The sequence below is a fragment of the Tasmannia lanceolata genome, unplaced genomic scaffold (genome assembly GCF_043159265.1).
Source record: "Tasmannia lanceolata isolate RefF3 unplaced genomic scaffold, GAP_Taslan_0.1 ptg000008l, whole genome shotgun sequence".
NCBI classification, from domain to species: domain Eukaryota; kingdom Viridiplantae; phylum Streptophyta; class Magnoliopsida; order Canellales; family Winteraceae; genus Tasmannia; species Tasmannia lanceolata.
In genome coordinates, this window is record NW_027518685.1 from 8068846 (window position 1) to 8087460 (window position 18615).

The window sequence follows — 18615 nt, forward strand, 5'->3', positions numbered from 1 at the left end:
ATTAGTTTCTAAATTAGCTGTAGAAATAAGAAATTGGAAATCCACAGATGTGGCAGTTTCCTTCACCCTCTATGCTCCTCAACCTCTCCCCTCCACTAGGAAGTACCCCCTTCCCCTCTCTGTCTCATTCTACATGAGCTGGCAGATCTATTCATTTTGTACTCAAAACTCAATTCCAAATCCAAAGATCTATTCACTTTGTACTCAAAACTCAATTCCAAATCCAAATACAAAATCTGAGGTATCCAAACGGGCACAAAGGGAAATCTTTACTACAAATGAAAAATTGTATCACGCCCATCTGAATCTCCATAGTCATATTTGTGCCATAGTCATATTTGTGTTATTTCAAAGCTATGATTGAGTTTGAGCCTACCAAATGAATGGTCCAGATTGAATGGAAACATGCTACGTGTTGATGGACGTCCCTTAAGGACACGGTACGGTTTTTAATAGATAAAATCCAAGTGGGAGAGTTTCTTATCTAATACTTAACTAGGGTTTTATGGTTTTGTTCCCTACGTGATACCTAGGGAAGATGTATTTTTACTTCCGAGCAATGAGATCTTGGTACGTCGTAGGAAAGCATCTTTTATAAATACTTGGGAAAATAAGATAAATAATAATGCTTGTATATAGAGTTGCCCAGCTAAGCTAGCTTAGCTGCACTCGAGCACAGAAACAGGGTGGGGCCACATTTTGGGTGGGATCCAAAGCATTCATTTGATGGGCCCTTTCATGGGTAGGGTGTCTACCAAAATTCAACTCCATTGGATCACCTTAGGGTGCCCATTTGTGGGGCAAAAAATGGACAGATTTGTGGACAAACAGTATCTGTCCATTTTTTGCCCCACAAATGGACACCCATTGGTGATCCAATGGAGCTGATTTTTGGTAGGCCCTCCATCCATGATGGGGCCTTCCAAATGAATGGTTAGGATCACCCCCCACCCCCAACAAATGGCTCCTCCCCCCTGTTTCTGTGCTCGAGCGTAGCAACCCTTTTCTCATATATATATATATATATATATATATATATATATATATATATATATATAGAGAGAGAGAGAGAGAGAGAGAGAGAGAGAGAGAGAGAGGGGTTTCTAAGCACGTGCTTAAGTGGCTTAAAAAGCCACCGATTGGTCGCTTTTTGTGGACCCCGCAAAGGTGGACCCGCCATACGAACCAATCGGTGGCTTTTTAAGCCACTTGTGCTTAGAAACACTTTTCTCATATATATATATATATATATATATATATATATATATATATATATATATATATATATATTAAACTAAAATAGCGTGATAAAATCATAAGCATGTAATTGAACAAATATAAACGTGTGAGGCAATTGGGAATAAATACCTCTATTTGATCCTTCAATGATTGATAATGCTTGATCTTACCGTGATTCCGAATTCTGCGAAACAAAGAATGTTATGGGGCGGTCTTCTACTCTCTCCACCTCCTCATGTGTATTCCAATGGGAAGAAATAAAAACCTTATGTGTGAGAGCAGGGACCAATATTGATCACTAACCGTATATGAACCGATCTGGATTACTCTTTACCATAATCCAACATTCTCTACAATCCGATTTTGCAAGCTAAAATATGTACTATGCAAGTCCATAAAAATCTTACATATTATAGATGTGCATATCAAATAGAGTAGTATTATCAAAACAAGGGAACATGGATATCAAATTTTTTTATCGAAAAATAACTACCTTTATCGCAAGGAAAAGGAGAAAGATGTAAATAAATAAGAACAGAACTACTATATGGCCAAGATGTCAGAAAAAAAAAGATACAAAATTTAATGAGGGACAGAATTCCCAATTATGGGCACCTTCCTATAATCCTATTTACTCCTCTCTAAGCCAATTCATTTGCCATTACGTTTTGTCGATCTTTGCATACGAGTGTAGAATGGAATCAAACTATGGCAAATCAAGAAGTTGCCCACCCTTTAAAGAAACTAAAAACACACCCCGTTTTGATGGTAAGAAGACTATCTTACTCTTCTTCAAATTCTCAATTTGTAAGTTTTCTATTGAAAAAGAAGAAAAACTGAAAAGACCCATAAAATTCAATCAAGAATAAGAATAGTAAAAATAATTGGGAAAAATAAAAATAAGGAAGAAGAAGAAAAACGAAAACCCCCCCAAAAAAATAATAGATAAATACCCAAAGATCGGAGAATAATAAGAAGACGGAGAAGAAAAAATGAAAAAGAAATAAAAACAATACAAAGAAGAAAAAGGGGAAAAATGAGAAAATATGAAAAAAAATTACCTGAATAAATCGATGAATTTCTTGAGAATCCTACAAGATGAATTCGTTCTTTTTTTTCCTAATAGAATAATAGATGGTCAGAAATTAATCAAGGTTTGAATCCTACTCAGAGGTTCACTACAGATCATAATTTATAGAAGAAACAGCAACACGTTTCTTTGGTCCGATGCAAGCAATCAGAAAATGAAGAAATGGGACGTATTTAAGAAATATCGTCTCAATTCATCCAATTTCATTAGATCTTGGAGATGTGATATGGTTCAGATGAGCGATTTCAATAAACGATGGATCTATTCACGCTAATATTGAATCACCATTCTCTGGCTAGAGTCTCCACCAATGCATACTCTAGGTAGAGTTGCATGTCTTCGTAAGGTCACAATAAGAGAGCCCATTAAACAGAAAAAAACTTGGGTACGCAACGTTATTAGGGGGTGTGGCAAAATCAATTCCATGGTCTGCTATTTCCACAGCCCCTGTTTTCTCTTGATTTTAGTGCGCTGTGCAGTGCACAACGTTGCGGAGCCAAGTATTGTTCCATTAAACATGGGATTCCTTCAAAATTTTAACAACTAAAATAGTTTTATGTGAGAAAATTCTCATTTAATTTTGAGTGTTGCTAGGGTCATTTAATTTTGAGTGTTGCTAGGAAGACCTGTCGGTGTCAGGGATGCCCCGAACAACCCTCCTTATACTACAATTTTCAGTTATACATATTTTTATGACAAAGTACTCTCACAGACTCACAGTCTCACTTCTCTAGCATTACATATGTTATTTTCTTTCTCCTTGTGGAGTGGCTAGCAAGCAGCCTAGCATGCCGAGAATTCAAGGACATGATTTGACAACCGAACGTCGAAAAACCACTAAAATCAAGAGCAAGGAAATGACATACATTTTATCGCAATTTTCCTTTCCATCTTGTACGTAGAGACAAACTGTGAGGGAAAAGAAGTAGAAAGAAAACAAAAGGGGGCTGAGTCTCCTCATGAAGATGAAGACAAACCTACCAAAATAGACACCAAAACGTGTCTCCATCTTTGTTTAACCTTAACCCATTTTAAACTAACCACAAAACACATGCCACTCCTAATTTAACTGGGACTCTAATTCATGTGTGGTTAAGTGGTTGAGCGACTCTTAACACTTCCCTTCAGTGCTGACTCTCTACTGGTTATGACAAGTTCCTTACTGAACTCTGCAAACTTTCACTATTTAAATTTACATATGGTTGGTAGTTTCCACTCTATTGACCCTGTAGGGTCCTAAAGGGTCATTATACCATCCAAAAGACCATTATGCCTCTCTAGGGTCTTATAATTTTTCTATTTTGCCTCTCCAGGGTCATATAATTTTTCTATTTTTTATTCTCCACCTTATTCGTTGCACCACTGATCGACGCTACAAATCGTAAGAAGAGGACGAAGAAGCAGAAGTGAAAAGAAAAATAAAGAGGAAGAAGACGAAAAAAAGGAATAAGAAGAAAGAAAAAGAAGAATCGTCATCGTAGAAAGAAGGAAATTCTTCTTTTTCCTCTTTTTTTCATTTTTTCCAGCACCACTTATTCCTCTTCCATTTTTTCTTATTTGTTGTTCTATTTCTTTTCTTTTTTTTTCCTATTCCTCTTCTGCGTCAATGGATGGCGATGCAATGAATCCAGTGGAGACTAAAAAAATTTAGAAAAGGACCATCAAGGGCAAAATGGTCTTCTGAACAGGACAGCACGCCTCTGACCTCAATAGAGATGAAACTACCGTTCATTTCCAAACTCGGCTCAAAATGTAATTACTTTGTCTTTTGCCGTTATTATAAATAGTGTAAAGTTAATTTAAGCCCAGGAATTGGGTCGAGCAACTATACTTTGTCAGTGTTCCACCGAAATGAGTAGTTTCAAGAAAAATTATATGGCCCTTGGGCCATGACATACAAGTGCAGCCCAAAAATACAGTGGGGCACACACTAATTGGGTGATCCAAACACTCTTTTTTCTAGGGGTGCAACTCGGGTCAATTTTTTGGAATTCAAGTCAAGCTAAATCGGTCGCATACGGGTTCATTCCAATTCATTTTTTAGCAAAAGCTCAACCCAACCCGACCCAAATTGCACCCTTTCTTCGGGCCCTGATATAGATAGAGTGTGCCCAGAAAATCTTCTTGATAGGATGATCTTAACCCTGCCATTTGTAGATGATTAAAACGGACGGCACATCATAGAAACCTCCATGATCGGAGGGTTAAGATCTTCCGGGAGAAGATTTTCCCACCCTCTGTGTACATCAGGGCCCCATTGTATTTCGGACTGCACGTGCATCCAGGAACAAAACTTCGCTCCGCAACATTGCGGAGAAGTTTCCTCCGCAACTTGCCTTTGGCCAATCGGGTTTTGCCACATGGCAGTTTTTTTTGGTAGACAAAATAAAGCTTACTTTTCTCGTCAAGGGCCCAGGCGGGAACCTTCACTTCTACATCTAGCCAGCAAAGGAAGACGCAAGGTCTAGGCAGCTTTATTATAACATTAGAGAAGCAGAACCCCCAAGCGTACCCTATAGATAGGGCATCTCGAACTCTGAAACTACAATTCTATCCCACCCTGATCCTCCGGCACCGGAAGCAGAACTACTTGACCGAAGGAGATAGACACGAAGGGAAGAGGATGACGGTCACACAAAGGCCAAATAAAGCTCTTTTGGAGCAGCATCTGAATGGACAATTGTACCCCTTTCCAATTTTCATCCCAAAACCAAGGTTTAGCACACGTCTATCTGTGAACCCTTAGTGGAGTCATAACCGTTCCCCAAAGAAACATGTCATTGAGATGATCCTAACCTTTGAAGATCCAAATGAACAGTTTGGATCTTTGGATCAGGTGGGCTCAAGTGATTTTTCTTTTAAAATAAATTCTACTTAAATTCTACTATTTATTGTATCCACCTTTGAAGATCCAAACCGTTCATTTGATGAGCTTAATGTAAATAGGCCTCTCCCCAAAAATCATCTCCCTATGACGATCCTAACTCTTTCATCTGTAGATCTAATTGGAGAGTTTGGATCATCCTACGGAGGTGATTTTATAGGGTAGGCCTATTTACGTTAGGGCCAAGCAAATGAACCGTTTGGATCGTCCAGCCAAGTGGACTCAAGTGATTTTTTAAAAATAAATTATACTTTTTGACAACGCCTCATATAAAAGTCTACTGTTTGGAGGGTTGGGATCATCTCATGGAAAGTTGGGCAACGGTTATGGCCCCACTAAGGGTTCACATAGAGAGATGTGTGCCTAAATGTTGGTTTTGGGATGAAAATTAGTAAGGGGTAGAATTGTCCTTAGAAAAATAAGCTTTAATTTGTCTAAAAAACTGCCACATGGGAAAACCCGATTGACCAAAGGCAATCTGGGAGGAAACTTCTCTGCAATGTTGCGGAGCAAAGTTTTGTTCGCCGTAGTTTCCAATTTCAAAGTCGTCGGTACAAATTAGGGCAAGAGGACAATACAGCGTGGGCTTTTCATGGTAGTGTAGACCATGGTTTTAAACAACGGTGGGTCCGAAACCGGTATGGAAACCGAAATTTTAAACCACGGTGCAGACAAACTCAAGAAAGTGGTATGAACTTTGAATTTTTAACGCAAGCAGTGACATAACTTGCTTGCTTGTCCATCAGGTTTTGAGCCTTTTGACTAGTCGTCACCCGAGAAGCTGCTAATAACTTATGAGTTTTTTTCTGTTTTTTTTCCTGATGGGTACGATGGGTTAGGGCGGACCCCTACCAGATATATTAGTAAGAAGCACCGGAAGGATACAACATGAAGCATAAAAGCAAACCCCCAAACATATGATAAGGGGACAGACAAAAGCTCAAGAAGAGGAGGCTGAAAAGCCACCCAATAGGAGCAAAGAAAAAGCAAAAAATAAAAGAATAATTAACCAAAAAGACAACAACTACAAGCAACACCACCAAGCCTGGCAACAAACAACCAACAAAAAAGCAGCAAGGGCCAACAAGAGGACCAAAACTGAAACAAAAGGCCAAGGACCAGCAGCCTTCAAGGATACACCAGAAACAACCCTAAATAACTTATGAGTTTTGACGCAAGCAAAGACATCTTTTCATAAGTCATTTTTTTGAAAAGGGCAGCAGAATATATATATATATATATATATATAAAGAAGCAGAACCGAGATGGTCCTGGAGGAACTAAGATAATACAAACATAGCATTACAATAACTCAAGGAGGGAGATAGTCAAAGCACTCGAACGCGGCCCGAAAGACTCCTTTCTTGGCAAGGGAGTCTGCTTCCGCATTGGCTGATCTCCTGACATGGCCAAACGCGATGGATGAGCCCTTAGAGCTATCCTCTATTTTCTCTAAAAAAGGCAAAAATCGCCGGGGGGAGTAGAGACGCCCGAAAGCCAACGAATAACATTTAAGGAATCCCCTTCGACTATAATTTTGTCGAAAGCCAGGCGAGGCATCGAAACAATCCCGCTATGAATGGCTCTAACCTCTGCTTCGTTCGAGTCTGCCAATCCAATAGGCCCCAAGTAGGCCCAAAGAACTTCCCCTTTGTTGTTTCTACATAACTCCCCTACTCCTGCCGCTCCTGGATTGCCGATGGACGATCCGTCAAAGTTAAGCTTCAGGGACCCCGGAGGAGGAGGAGTCCAGGACGGGAGGATTTTCACTTTGGTAGCCGATTCCATACATATGATTGACCATCCTTCCCAGAGGTCGAAAGCTGAAACAAAGCGAAACAGAGGTAGGCTTCGGGCCCAGGATATGACCGCAGCTATCAACTGGACATAGATCCAATAGGGAGATCTAGCTTTACCTTCGAAGATACGAGCATTCCTCTCTTTCCACAAGAACCACCATGAGGCCAGGAGACACATCTTCCATAAAGTTCTGCCTTTATTTTTCCACGGATTCCATTCCCAACTCTGAATGAATTCAGCCATAGAGTTGGAGGGGACCCAACTGATTCCAAAACGAGAAAATATAAGATCCCAAATATTTCGAGCAAACTTACAATGTATGAAAAGGTGGTCAATGGATTCGCCAGCGGATAAACAGAGAGGGCAGTGATCGACCAGCCACATTCCTTGCTTCCTCAAAAAATCCATAGTTTGAATGCGGCCCCAGCTAACAGACCACCCAAAGAAGGCTACTCTCGGAGGGCAAGATTGTCTCCAAACCGAGGAGGATACATGCTCCTCTAAAGAAGGGATCAGATGGTTATAAAAAGATTTGACTGAAAAAATCCCCAAAGGATTCCAAATCCAAATCCGACGATCTACGCCCGAAGACTTGATGAAGCAAGAATCCAATAAGTCGAGGAGGTCGTGGTAAGAGCTTAACTCCCTAACAAAGAAGTCTCTTCGAAACTTAGGAGACCAAACCACTTTCCCTTGTTCCCTTACAAAACATTCTGATACCCAGGCCTCTTTTTGAGATGAAACGATGAATAAGTCAGGAAAAATCACTTGAAGGGGTGCAGCCGAACACCAAGGATCCTGCCAGAACCGAATCTGATCCCCCTTATATACTCTGAATCGAACGCCAGGAGCAAATAAAGACGTCAACCTCAAGATGTCCCTCCAAACTGTGAGTCCTTTGATTTTATAATTATCAACAGAGTCCCAGTGCCCATGAGCAGAACCATACTTACTTCCAATGACCCGGACCCACAAAGAGGATCGTTCTTCACCAAATCTCCACAGCCACTTGCCCATAAGGGCCTGGTTGAAACTCTGAACCCTCCTGATACCCAAACCTCCATTTTTAATAGGCAAGCAGACCACACTCCATTTAATCAGGGAGACCCCCTTGGAAGAACTTGAGCCGCCCCACAGAAAGCGTCTTTGAATTTGCTAATGCGCTTAGCAACAGAGGCGGGACAGTGAAAAAGAGATAGAAAATATCAATGAAGAAAACACTTTAAAAAGGGCGCTGATATTCTCCCCCCTCTCTGACGGCTGGCTAACGTTTTCCCACCATTTGACCGGTCTCTCTCTCTCTCTCTCTCCACACACACACAACAGGAACATTTGGTGGGCCCAACAGAAACTGTTGGTGGAATGGTGGGCCCATCATTGAACAACGTAGGCCCCGTCCATACCACACCATAGGGTAATCCAAACCGTCCATTTGATGGGCCATAAATGTAAATAGGTTGCGTCCCAAAATATTATTTCCATACGCGGATCCTAGCCCTCCGACCTAAATAGAACTACATCTTATGCAACCTCTATAGATTGTAGGGTTGTGATCATCCTACGGAAATGATTTTTGGGGCACAACCTATTTACATTGTGGCCCATCAAATGGACGGCTCGGATCATCCTATGGTCTGGACGGTACACTTCATTTTCAAAAATATAGGTGGGGCCTAAATTGGTACGAATCACACCATAGGATGATCCAAACCATGGACGGCTTGGATCATCCTATGTTGTGGACGGTACGCTTCAATTTGAAAAATATCGGTGGGGCATACGATTGGGCCTTAATGTTAGTGTACGACCAACTCCATAGGATTATCCAAACCATGGATGGCTTGGATCATCCAATGTTGTGGATGGGCCTTAATGTTACTGTACGACCACAGGATGATCTAAACCATTCATTTGATGGGCCAAGCCTTTTGGGGGCACAACCCATTTACGTTATGGCCCATCAAATGGACAGCTCGGATCATCCTATGGTCTGGACGGTACACTTCATTTTCAAAAATATGGATGGTGCCTAAATTGGGCCTTAATGTTACTGTACGAACCACACCATAGGGGGATCCAAACCATGGACGGCTTGGATCATCCTATGTTGTGGACGGTACGCTTCAATTTGAAAAAATATCAGTGGGGCCTACGATCGGGCCTTAATGTTACTGTACGGCCAACTCCATAGGATTATCCAAACCATGGACGGCTTGGATCGTCCTATGTTGTGGACGGGCCTTAATGTTACTTTACGACCAACTCCATAGAATGATCCAAACCATTCATTTGATGGGCCACAATGTAAATAGGTTGTGCCCCAAAAATCATTTCCATAGGATGATCACAACCCTACAATGTATAGAGGTTGCATAAGATGTAGTTTCTATTTAGATCGGAGGGCTAGGATCAGCCTATGGAAATGATATTTTGGGATGCAGCCTATTTACGTTTATGGCCCATTAAAGGGACGGTTTGGATTATCCTATGGTGTGGTATGGGCGGGGCCTACGTTGTTCAAAGATGGGCCCACCATTCCACCAACGGTTTCTGTTGGTCCCACCAACTGTTCATGTTGTGTGTGTGGGGAGAGAGAGAGAGAGATAGGGATGGCAATTTCACCCGGAAAAGTGGGGATCCGCCCCGCCCCGCTTGGGGAGGGGATTCTCCGATTTGAGTGGGGAAGGGGAAGGGGAAGGGGATTTAAAAAATTCCCCGGTGCGGGGAAGGGGAGGAGAAGGGGATGGAGTTGGCCCCACCCCGCCCCGCATTAATGCCATTTTTTTTAAATATTTTTTTAAGTGTTTTTATTTTGGGGAAAACTACTAGAAACCCCTTGGATCAAAACATATCTACAAGATTCTCCCAAAATTTTCATAATTTCCATTAGTACAGTTTTGTCCCCGACATAACTTTTTATGTTTTCCTTTACCCATAATCCATTAGGCATTGTTCCTCATTATATTAGTATATTACGCTTAGAAATCCCTAAAATCTCTCCCTCGAACCATCACTGTAAGGCAACATTAAATTCTTTGAAAATCTCCCTCCCCCAAATAAAGGCAACATCTCTCTGATGAGTGATGAGATTTTATATGGTGTGCGCTCGTATAGTCCATTATTTTTCAAAAAGTAATGTATGGGCTACACCATAGGATGGTCCAAACTGTCCATTTGATAGGCTACAATTTAAAAGTACTTTACAAGCCACACCATAGATCATCCAAACCGTCCATTTGATGGGCCACAACGTAAATAGATTGCGGCCCATCAAATGGACAATTTGGATCATCCTACATGTGCCCATCAAGTGGAAGGTTTGGATCATCCTATGCCTATGGTAGTATGGTGTGCCCATCAAATGGACGGTTTGGATCTCCCTATGGTGTGGCACGTACAGTACTTTTTGGCAAGTGGGATTGGGAATTAGGGATATGCTAGGGACTAGTGATCAATTAAATGAATCTGAGAGCAACCACCTTTGTCCCCAGGTTAATAAAATGAATAAGACAAAATCTTAGCCTATGTGGGTTGTGTGGCTACTCTCACATGCAACAACCAAGCTGCAACATGCCTGAAGTGATTGTCCTTAGCAAATCGTTAGTTTTAAACCTAACATTTAACAAAGTAAAATAAGAAAGTAAAGTGATTGTCCCCGAAGGATGCGGGGCGGGGAAGGGGAGGGGATGGGGATTATATATTCCCCGTGGGGAGGGGAGGGGGATTCTCCACCATCCCCGCAGTGGAGAGGGGAAGGGGAGGGGGGAAATTCCCCGCAGAGGGGAAGGATTAGGGGACCCCAACATCCGGCCCCGACCCGCCCCGTTGCCAGCCCTAGAGAGAGACCGGTCAAATGGTGGGAAAGTGACATATACGTTAAATCCTAACGTTTAACGCTAGCCGCCGGGGGGGGGGGGGGGGGCGCGCATATCAGCGCCCTTTAAAAAATGGAGATCCCATTTGACCAAAGAGGTCCCTCACAAAAACCTATAAATTCAATCACACCCCTTCCATACCTCTTCATCTCTCAGTCCCACACCCCATCTTTTTTTACTTCCTTTTGATCTTTTCTCTTTGTTTTTTTTCTAATTTCTCCTATTTCCAATGGCCAACGAAGTCATTCTCTTAGATGTGTTTGCTAGCTCTTTTGGGATGAGAGTGAGAATAGCCTTGGCAGAGAAAGGGGTCGAGTACGAATACAAGGAAGAAGATCTCCAAGATAAGAGTCCCCTTCTCCTTAAATCAAATCCCATCCATAAGAAAATTCCTGTCCTCATCCATAACGAAAAGCCCATATGTGAATCTCTCATCATCGTTCAATACATAGACGAGGTTTGGAACGAGGTATCCCCTCTCTTGCCTAAAGATCCTCACCAACGGGCTAATGCCAGATTCTGGGCCGATTTCGTTGACAAAAAGGTGGGTTTTTGTCTCTTTTATTTCAGGAAAGAAAATTCTCTCTTTTATCAGAACACACACCGAAACCCTTTATATGATGTATCTCTAGCGTTTTGGGAACCCGCTTTAATTATATATTCCTTGGTTTTTCTTCCTTCGTGTAATTGTATTAAATAGGTGTATTATTAATGGGCTTGATATATGAAGTATGCTCGCTAGATTATGGAAGAATATAGAAAAGATAGGGAAAGCGTATGTGTTTATTGGACTCAAAATTAGGTTCAATTTTTAGCCCAATAATCAATTTTGGACCCGCTATGTTCTCAAAATCCAAAACAAATAGTACCAAAATGTAATTTTGAGTCCAATAATCAGTTATGGTCTCACAATCGGTTCTCAAAATCCAAAACAAACAGGGGCCTTAATTTTGAGTCGATACAGTTTTGGGCTCACAATCATTTCTCAAAATCCAAAACAAACAAGGTCTCACCCAATCCGGATCTCACCCGAGTCTAACAGTTGGAACACAATTAGGCATGATCCTGGCCTAGATCCCACCCTTAAGCCCAAAAAACACTTACATTTTGGTGGTTTTGATAGATGTATTTCAAAATTTAGTTGTCTTTAGATAGATTTGAAAACACAAACTTTGAACAACAAAAATGGACTTATTCATCTGGGACTTATTACTATGTAAATACAGTCCAAGTGATTCGTAGTTATATGTATGTACGGGATGTATGTATTTGTCATTATCCTTTAGAAAACACTCTAATTTGTTAATCAATTGAAACATTAATTTTCAATTTTCACCTTCTATCAACTTAGTAGAACTGAGAAATTTTGATTGAAGAAACGTGTTGTTACATGAAACTGTGGCATTAACGTTTACTTTTCCACAGATATATGATTATGGGTATAAAATTATTTGGAAGAAAGGAGATGAACAAGAGGAAGGTAAGAAGGGATTTTTAGATTGCTTAAAGCTGTTGGAAGAGGAGCTCGGAGAGAAGCCTTATTTCGGAGGCGAATCCTTTGGATTAGTCGACGTGGCCTTCCTCCCCTTTACCTGCTGGTTTTACTCATACGAGACGTGTGGGAATTTCGGTGTAGAGAAGGAATGCCCTAAGATTATTGCATGGGTGGAGAGGTGTAAGGAAAAGGAGAGTGTCTCAAAGTCCCTTTAAGACCCCCAAAAGATGTATGAGTTTGTGGTCATGTTAAAGAAGAGATTTGGCGTTGAGTAAGAGAGGGAAGTGTACGCATTTACCACGAGGGTCTATGGCGCATGTAGTAGAAAACTAGAAATAAGGATGTGTTGTTCTTTGTCCTTTTTTGAGTTTGAATGGTTTTGGGTAATAAACCTTTTGGAGATTGGATTTTGGCGTTGAGATGTGGTGGCCATTATCTTCTCTGAAAGTACAGATGTTATTTTTGATTTTCTGTTTTGTTTCTTCTTCTCTTTCTTCTCAGTTTGTCTGTACCAAGGAAAGGAAAGGTAGCTCACAATCGGTTGTCACAAACTGACAGTCCAGGTGAAAGCAATTAATCCCACATCGGATAAGTGAGTGGATGGGGTTGGGCTTAAAAGGATTTGGGCACCCTCCCCTTAATGGCTAGCTTTTGAGGGCGAGTTCTACCCGGGTCCCTACACATTGTACCATCCAAAAGACCATTCTGCCTCTCCTGGGACTAATAATTTTTCTATTTTGCCTTGCTAGGGTCATATATTTTATATATTTTTTATTCTCCACTGTATACGTTGCACCACTGACCGGCGCTATAAATCGAAAAAAGAAGAAGAAGATGAAGAGAAAGAAAAATATAGAAGAAGACGATGAAAAAAAAGGCATAAGAAGAAGAAAGAAAAAGAACTTCACCGTAGAAAGAAGGAAATTCTTTTTCAATTTTTCCGGTACCAATTATTCCTCTTCCATTTTTTTTTCCTGCGTTGTTCTTGCTCGATGGATGGCCATTCAATGAATCCAGCGGAGGCAGGGAAAAAAACAAATTAGAAAATGCCCTTGAGGGGCAAAATGGTCTTTTGAACAGGACAGCACACCTCTGACCTCAACAGAGATGAAACTACCGTTCATTTTCCAAACTCGTGCTCTAAATGTAATTACATTGTCTTTTGCTGTTATTATAAGTGAGAATTTTATTTGATGCCCGACCGTGAGAATCACAAGGGCAGCTTGTGATTTTCACCCCTTGTGATTCTCACGGTCGGGCATCATATAAAAACTCATTATTAGTAGTGTGAAGTTTAAGCCCGGGAATTGGGTCGAGCAACTATTGTAAACTGGACTATTGTCCGGGCTGTATAACAATTTCTTATTGTTCCACCGAAATGAGTAGTTTCAAGAAAAATTATATGGCATGCAAGTGCCGCCCAAAATACAGGGGGCCCACACTAATTTGGTGATCCAAACACTCTTTTTTCTAGGAGTGCAACACGGGTCAATTTTTCAGAATTCGGGTCGAGCTTTTACCTTAAAATTGGATCGCGTACGGGTTGATTCCAATTCATTTTTTAGCAAAAGCTCAACCCGACCCGGCCCAAATTGCACCCTTTTTTTGGGGTCCTGACGTACACAGTGTGCCCAGAAAATCTTCTAGATAGGATGATCTTAACCCTCCCATCTGTAGATGATTAAAATAGACGGCACAATATAGAAACCTCCATGGTCCAGGGGTTAAGATCTTCCGGGAGAAGATTTTCCCACCCTCAGTCTACATAAGGGCCCCACTGTATTTTGAACTGCAAGTGCATCCACGGCCATCCTCAATATACAATCTAGAGAAAAGTACAGAATGTGGGTAATAGTTACCAGAAATTATGGATTTTGTGTCTCTTTTAAATTAATCATCAAACACGGGTAATTCTTCAAAAAAGGGTGGAAAAAAGACCCCAATATCCTTCTGACATCAACATGATTTTCCTTGCAAGTTTTCATTACAGAAAGTCCACATTGTATTTAATGGCCATTAAATTGGCGCGCTTCACAAGGCTTCTTTTAGTTCGTCTGAATGTGTATTTGAACCGACAGAACCCTGGATTCGTTTCTATCTTGGTCGTGGAAAATAACTAGACAGAGGGATGCTTGACTCATGTTATATAACTTTTTTGGAACGGTGACACCTCTATACACAGTTGGTTTGGTTTATTTTGGATTTGAAAATCTCCTTTGAACCCAGAGTCCTTGAATGTTTAAATCTTGGCCGTCACCAATATGCATAGACGGTCAGATCCACGACATATGGATATCAATATGGAACAGTGGCGTCTTCTAATGAGAGCGGCATTTCTCTATGTTCACCATCTTCTGCATTCCAACTCTTTCATTTCTACTTTCTGTTCAACCTTTCCTTTCATTTGTTCATCTATATTTAAGACTTGGGATATTGTCCTCTATCTCTTTAGATTTAAGGAGAGAACAACACAAGAAATTGATAGAACGACACCAGCTAGCTAATCATTTTGGTAAGGTGTTCAGTGAGATTCCGCCGGCTTACCAATTATTTACGCCAGTGTACCCATTATTTACACCGATGTACATCCTATTTCCGCCGGCGTACATCCTATTTTCGGCAACTTACTCGAGAATCTAGCAGCGTATTCGATATTCTGATGGGGTACTCGATATGTTTGGAACACATATTTGAACCCAGAAAATCCGGCAGCGTACTTGATATTCCGACGGCGTACTCTAGAATGCGGCGGCGTTTTCAGGCAAAAGAGATGTGAGAAATAATAAAATACCGTTCTAAACCAAAAGAAATGTGAGAAATAAAAATATATTCAATAACATAGCCATTCTAAGCCAAAAGAGACATGAGAAATAATAAAATATTCAATAACGTCGCTGTTCTCTACCGAAAGAGATGCGTAAATAATAAAACATTCAATACCGTAGCCGTTCTCAACTGAAAGGAAAGTGAGAAATAATTAGAGGGATATACTAGGGTCTATCGTAGAAGGCATTTTGCGGTTGAGCTGTTGCAAGTGACGGTAGCTACAGAGGCTCATATTTTGTTTTATTCATTTTATTCACATGAGGTGGCTGCCCTCACATGCAACAGTGCAACTGCGAAATGCCTTCTGCATGATTCCTAGCAAAACCATAATAAAATATTACTTTAAAGATAATGATTTATGTTGGGTTGTGAATTTGTCAGGAAGGGCAACATACGAGAACTTTGATCATGTCGGAATGATATTGGGGTCTTTTTTCCACCCGTTTTTGAAGAATCACCCGTGCTTGATGATTAATTTAAAAAGTACCCGAATTCCATAATTTCTGGTAATTACAACCCACATTGCGTACTTTTCTCTAAAATCTAGTAGTTTCCAATTTCAAACTCGTCGGTACAAATTAGGGCGAGAGGACAATACGGCGTGAGCTTTTCATGATACTGTAGACAAACTTAAGAAAGTGGTATGAGCATTGCATTCTAACGCAAGCAGTGACATAACTTGCTTGCTTGTCCATAGGGGTGCAACTCTGGTCGGGTTCAACCTGAACCCAACAGGTTGAACCCGAATTTGGGTTGGGTTGGGTTGGGTTTGGTTCGGGGTTTTTTTTTTTTTTTAATCGGGTTGGGGTGTCGGGCAACCCGACCCGAAACCCGATTTCCAATTCCGATATGGGCTTAAATGTGCTTAAAACCTGATTTCAACTGAACACATTTCCCATTGAAGCTAGAAATGTGCTTAAATTTCAACATAAATTTATCCTTCAGCTCAGTTACAAAGAGTTTTTATATGGTGGATGCCTGTGTAGGAATGTGAGCAAAAAAAAAAACAGTGGGGCCCATAAAAACATGTGCATGAATTAGAAATCAGGTTGCGTCGAGTTGGATCGGGTTGGGTTGGAAAAATGGTTCCTCGGGTTGGGTCGGGTGACCTGACTTGCACCCCTAGTTGTCCATCAGGTTTTGAGCCTTTTGACTAGTCGTCACCCGAGAAGCTGCTAATGACATCTTTTCATAAGTCATTTGACCAAAGAGGTGCCTCACAAAAACCTGTATATTCAGTCACTCCCCTTCCATACCTCTTCATCTCTCAGTCTCACACCCCATCTTTTTAACTTCCTTTCGATCTTTTCTCTTTGTTTTTTTCTAATTCTAATATCGTCGATTTCCAATGGGCAACGAAGTGATTCTCTTAGATGCGTGGGCTAGCTCTTTTGGGATGAGAGTGAGAATAGCCTTGGCAGAGAAGGGGGTCGAGTACGAATACAAGGAAGAAAATCTCCAAGATAAGAGTCCCCTTCTTCTTAAATCAAATCCCATCCATAAGAAAATTCCTGTTCTCATCCATAACGGAAAGCCCATATGCGAATCTCTCATCATCGTTCAATACATAGACGAGGTTTGGAACGAGAAATCCCCTCTCTTGCCTAAAGATCCTTACCAACGGGCTAATGCTAGATTCTGGGCCGATTTCGTTGACAAAAAGGTGGGTTTTTGTCTCTTTTTTATTTCAGGAAGGAAAATTCTCTCTTTTATCAAAACACACACCGAAACTCGTTATATGATCTATCTCTAGCGTTGTGGGAACCCGCTTTAATTATAGATTCCTTGGTTTTACTTCGTAGGTTTCATTTGAGATGGTTTTTAATTGCATTGAATAGGTGTGTTAATAATGGGCTTAATATATGTTATACGCTCGCTAGATTATGGAAGAATTGAGAACCGATTGGGAAAGCAAAACTGATTATTGGACTCAAAACTAAATTAAATTAAATTTTTAGCCCAATAATCAATTGTGGACCCGCTATTGGTTCTCAAAATCCAAAACGAATAGAACCAAAATGTAATTTTGAGTCCAATAATCAGTTTTGGTTGCACAATCGGCTCTCAAAATCCAAAACAAACAGGGCCTTAATTTTGAGTCGATAATCAGTTTTGGACTCACAATGATTTCTCAAAATCCAGAACAAACAGAGCCTTATCACTAATCAATTTTGGGCTCAATCCGCATCGCACCCGAGTCTAACAGTTGGAACACACTTAGGCATGATCCTATGGCCTAGATCCCACGCTTAAGTCCAAAAATCACTTACATATTGACGGTTTTATTTCAAAATTTAGTTAACTTTAGATAGTTTTGAAAACACAAACTTGGAACAACACAAATGGACTTATTCATCTGGGACTTACCATGTGAATACAGTTCAAGTGATTCATAGTTATATTTTCACCTTCTATCAACTTAGAAGAAGTGAGAAATTTTGATTAAAAAACGTGTTGTTACATGAAACTGTGGCATTAACGTTTACTTTTCCGCAGATATCTGATTATGGGTCGAGAATTTTGTGGAAGAAAGGAGAGGAACAAGAGGAAGGTAAGAAGGGATTTTTAGATTGCTTGAAGCTGTTGGAAGGGGAGCTCGGAGAGAAGCCTTATTTCGGAAGCGAATCCTTGGGATTAGTCGACGTGGCCTTCCTCCCCTTTGCCTGCTGGTTTTACTCATACGAGACGTGTGGGAATTTCAGTGTAGAGAAGGAATGCCCTACGATTATTGCATGGGTGGAGAGGTGTAAGGAGAAGGAGAGTGTCTCAAAGTCCCTTCAAGACCCCCAAAAGATATATGAGCTTGTGGCCATGTTAAAGAAGAGATTTGCGGTTGAGTAAGAGAGGGAAATGTATGCATTTACCACAAGGGTCTATGGCATATGTAGTAGAAATAAGGTTATGTTGTTCTTTCTCCTTTTTGGGGTTTGAATGGTTTTGGGTAATAAGCCTTTTGGAGATCTGAATTTTGGCGGTGAGATGTGGCCATTATCTTCTCTAAAAAGTACAGATGTTATTTTTGACTTTCTGTTTTGTTTCTTCTCCTTTTTTCCTCTCAGTTTGTCTGTCCCTGTAGGAAAGGAAAGGAAGATCACGATAATAAATGATAGAAAGATTGCAATAATATGCGTATCGTTTCATTATTCTTGATATTTTGCTTTCACTTGTCAAACCTAGTCCTTGGATTCTCCCCATTCTAGGCAGCTTGCTAGCCACTTGCATGGTCGATGGTCCCAAATTAAAGGCCTATCGGTTTTGGATTTTGAGAATTGATTTTGAGTCCAAATAGGTTTTGTGCCAAACCTATTATCGGACACTAATTTAAATGTAATTTTGAGTCTGACAATAGGTTTTGTGCTCACAATGGTTGTCACAAACTCACAATATAGGTGAAAGCAATTAATCC

At 40.7% G+C, this 18615-nt stretch overlaps 2 protein-coding genes across 2 annotated transcripts; both read left to right on the forward strand.

Annotated features, from left to right (window-relative positions):
• Positions 1-11016: 11016 nt before the first annotated feature.
• Positions 11017-12851, forward strand: LOC143882641 (putative glutathione S-transferase). Its single transcript, XM_077386103.1, has 2 exons — positions 11017-11432; positions 12314-12851. Exons 1-2 carry the CDS (start codon positions 11118-11120, stop codon positions 12596-12598), a joined length of 600 nt encoding a protein of 199 aa, XP_077242218.1. The 5' UTR covers positions 11017-11117; the 3' UTR covers positions 12599-12851.
• A 3566-nt stretch (positions 12852-16417) lies between these two features.
• On the forward strand, positions 16418-18372 carry LOC143882642 (putative glutathione S-transferase). The gene is made up of 2 exons (XM_077386104.1): positions 16418-16872; positions 17706-18372. The coding sequence occupies exons 1-2, from the start codon at positions 16558-16560 to the stop codon at positions 18048-18050; spliced, it is 660 nt and encodes a 219-aa protein (XP_077242219.1). The 5' UTR covers positions 16418-16557; the 3' UTR covers positions 18051-18372.
• The last annotated feature ends 243 nt before the right edge of the window (positions 18373-18615 follow it).

Excerpts from the sequence above, each read along its gene's own strand:
- LOC143882641 (XM_077386103.1), top strand. The coding sequence starts at position 11,118 with ATGGCCAACGAAGTCATTCTCTTAGATGTGTTTGCTAGCTCTTTTGGG. Across the intron at positions 11,433-12,313 it reads CCGATTTCGTTGACAAAAAG|ATATATGATTATGGGTATAA; the intron begins GTGGGTTTTTGT and ends ACTTTTCCACAG.
- LOC143882642 (XM_077386104.1), top strand. The coding sequence starts at position 16,558 with ATGGGCAACGAAGTGATTCTCTTAGATGCGTGGGCTAGCTCTTTTGGG. Across the intron at positions 16,873-17,705 it reads CCGATTTCGTTGACAAAAAG|ATATCTGATTATGGGTCGAG; the intron begins GTGGGTTTTTGT and ends ACTTTTCCGCAG.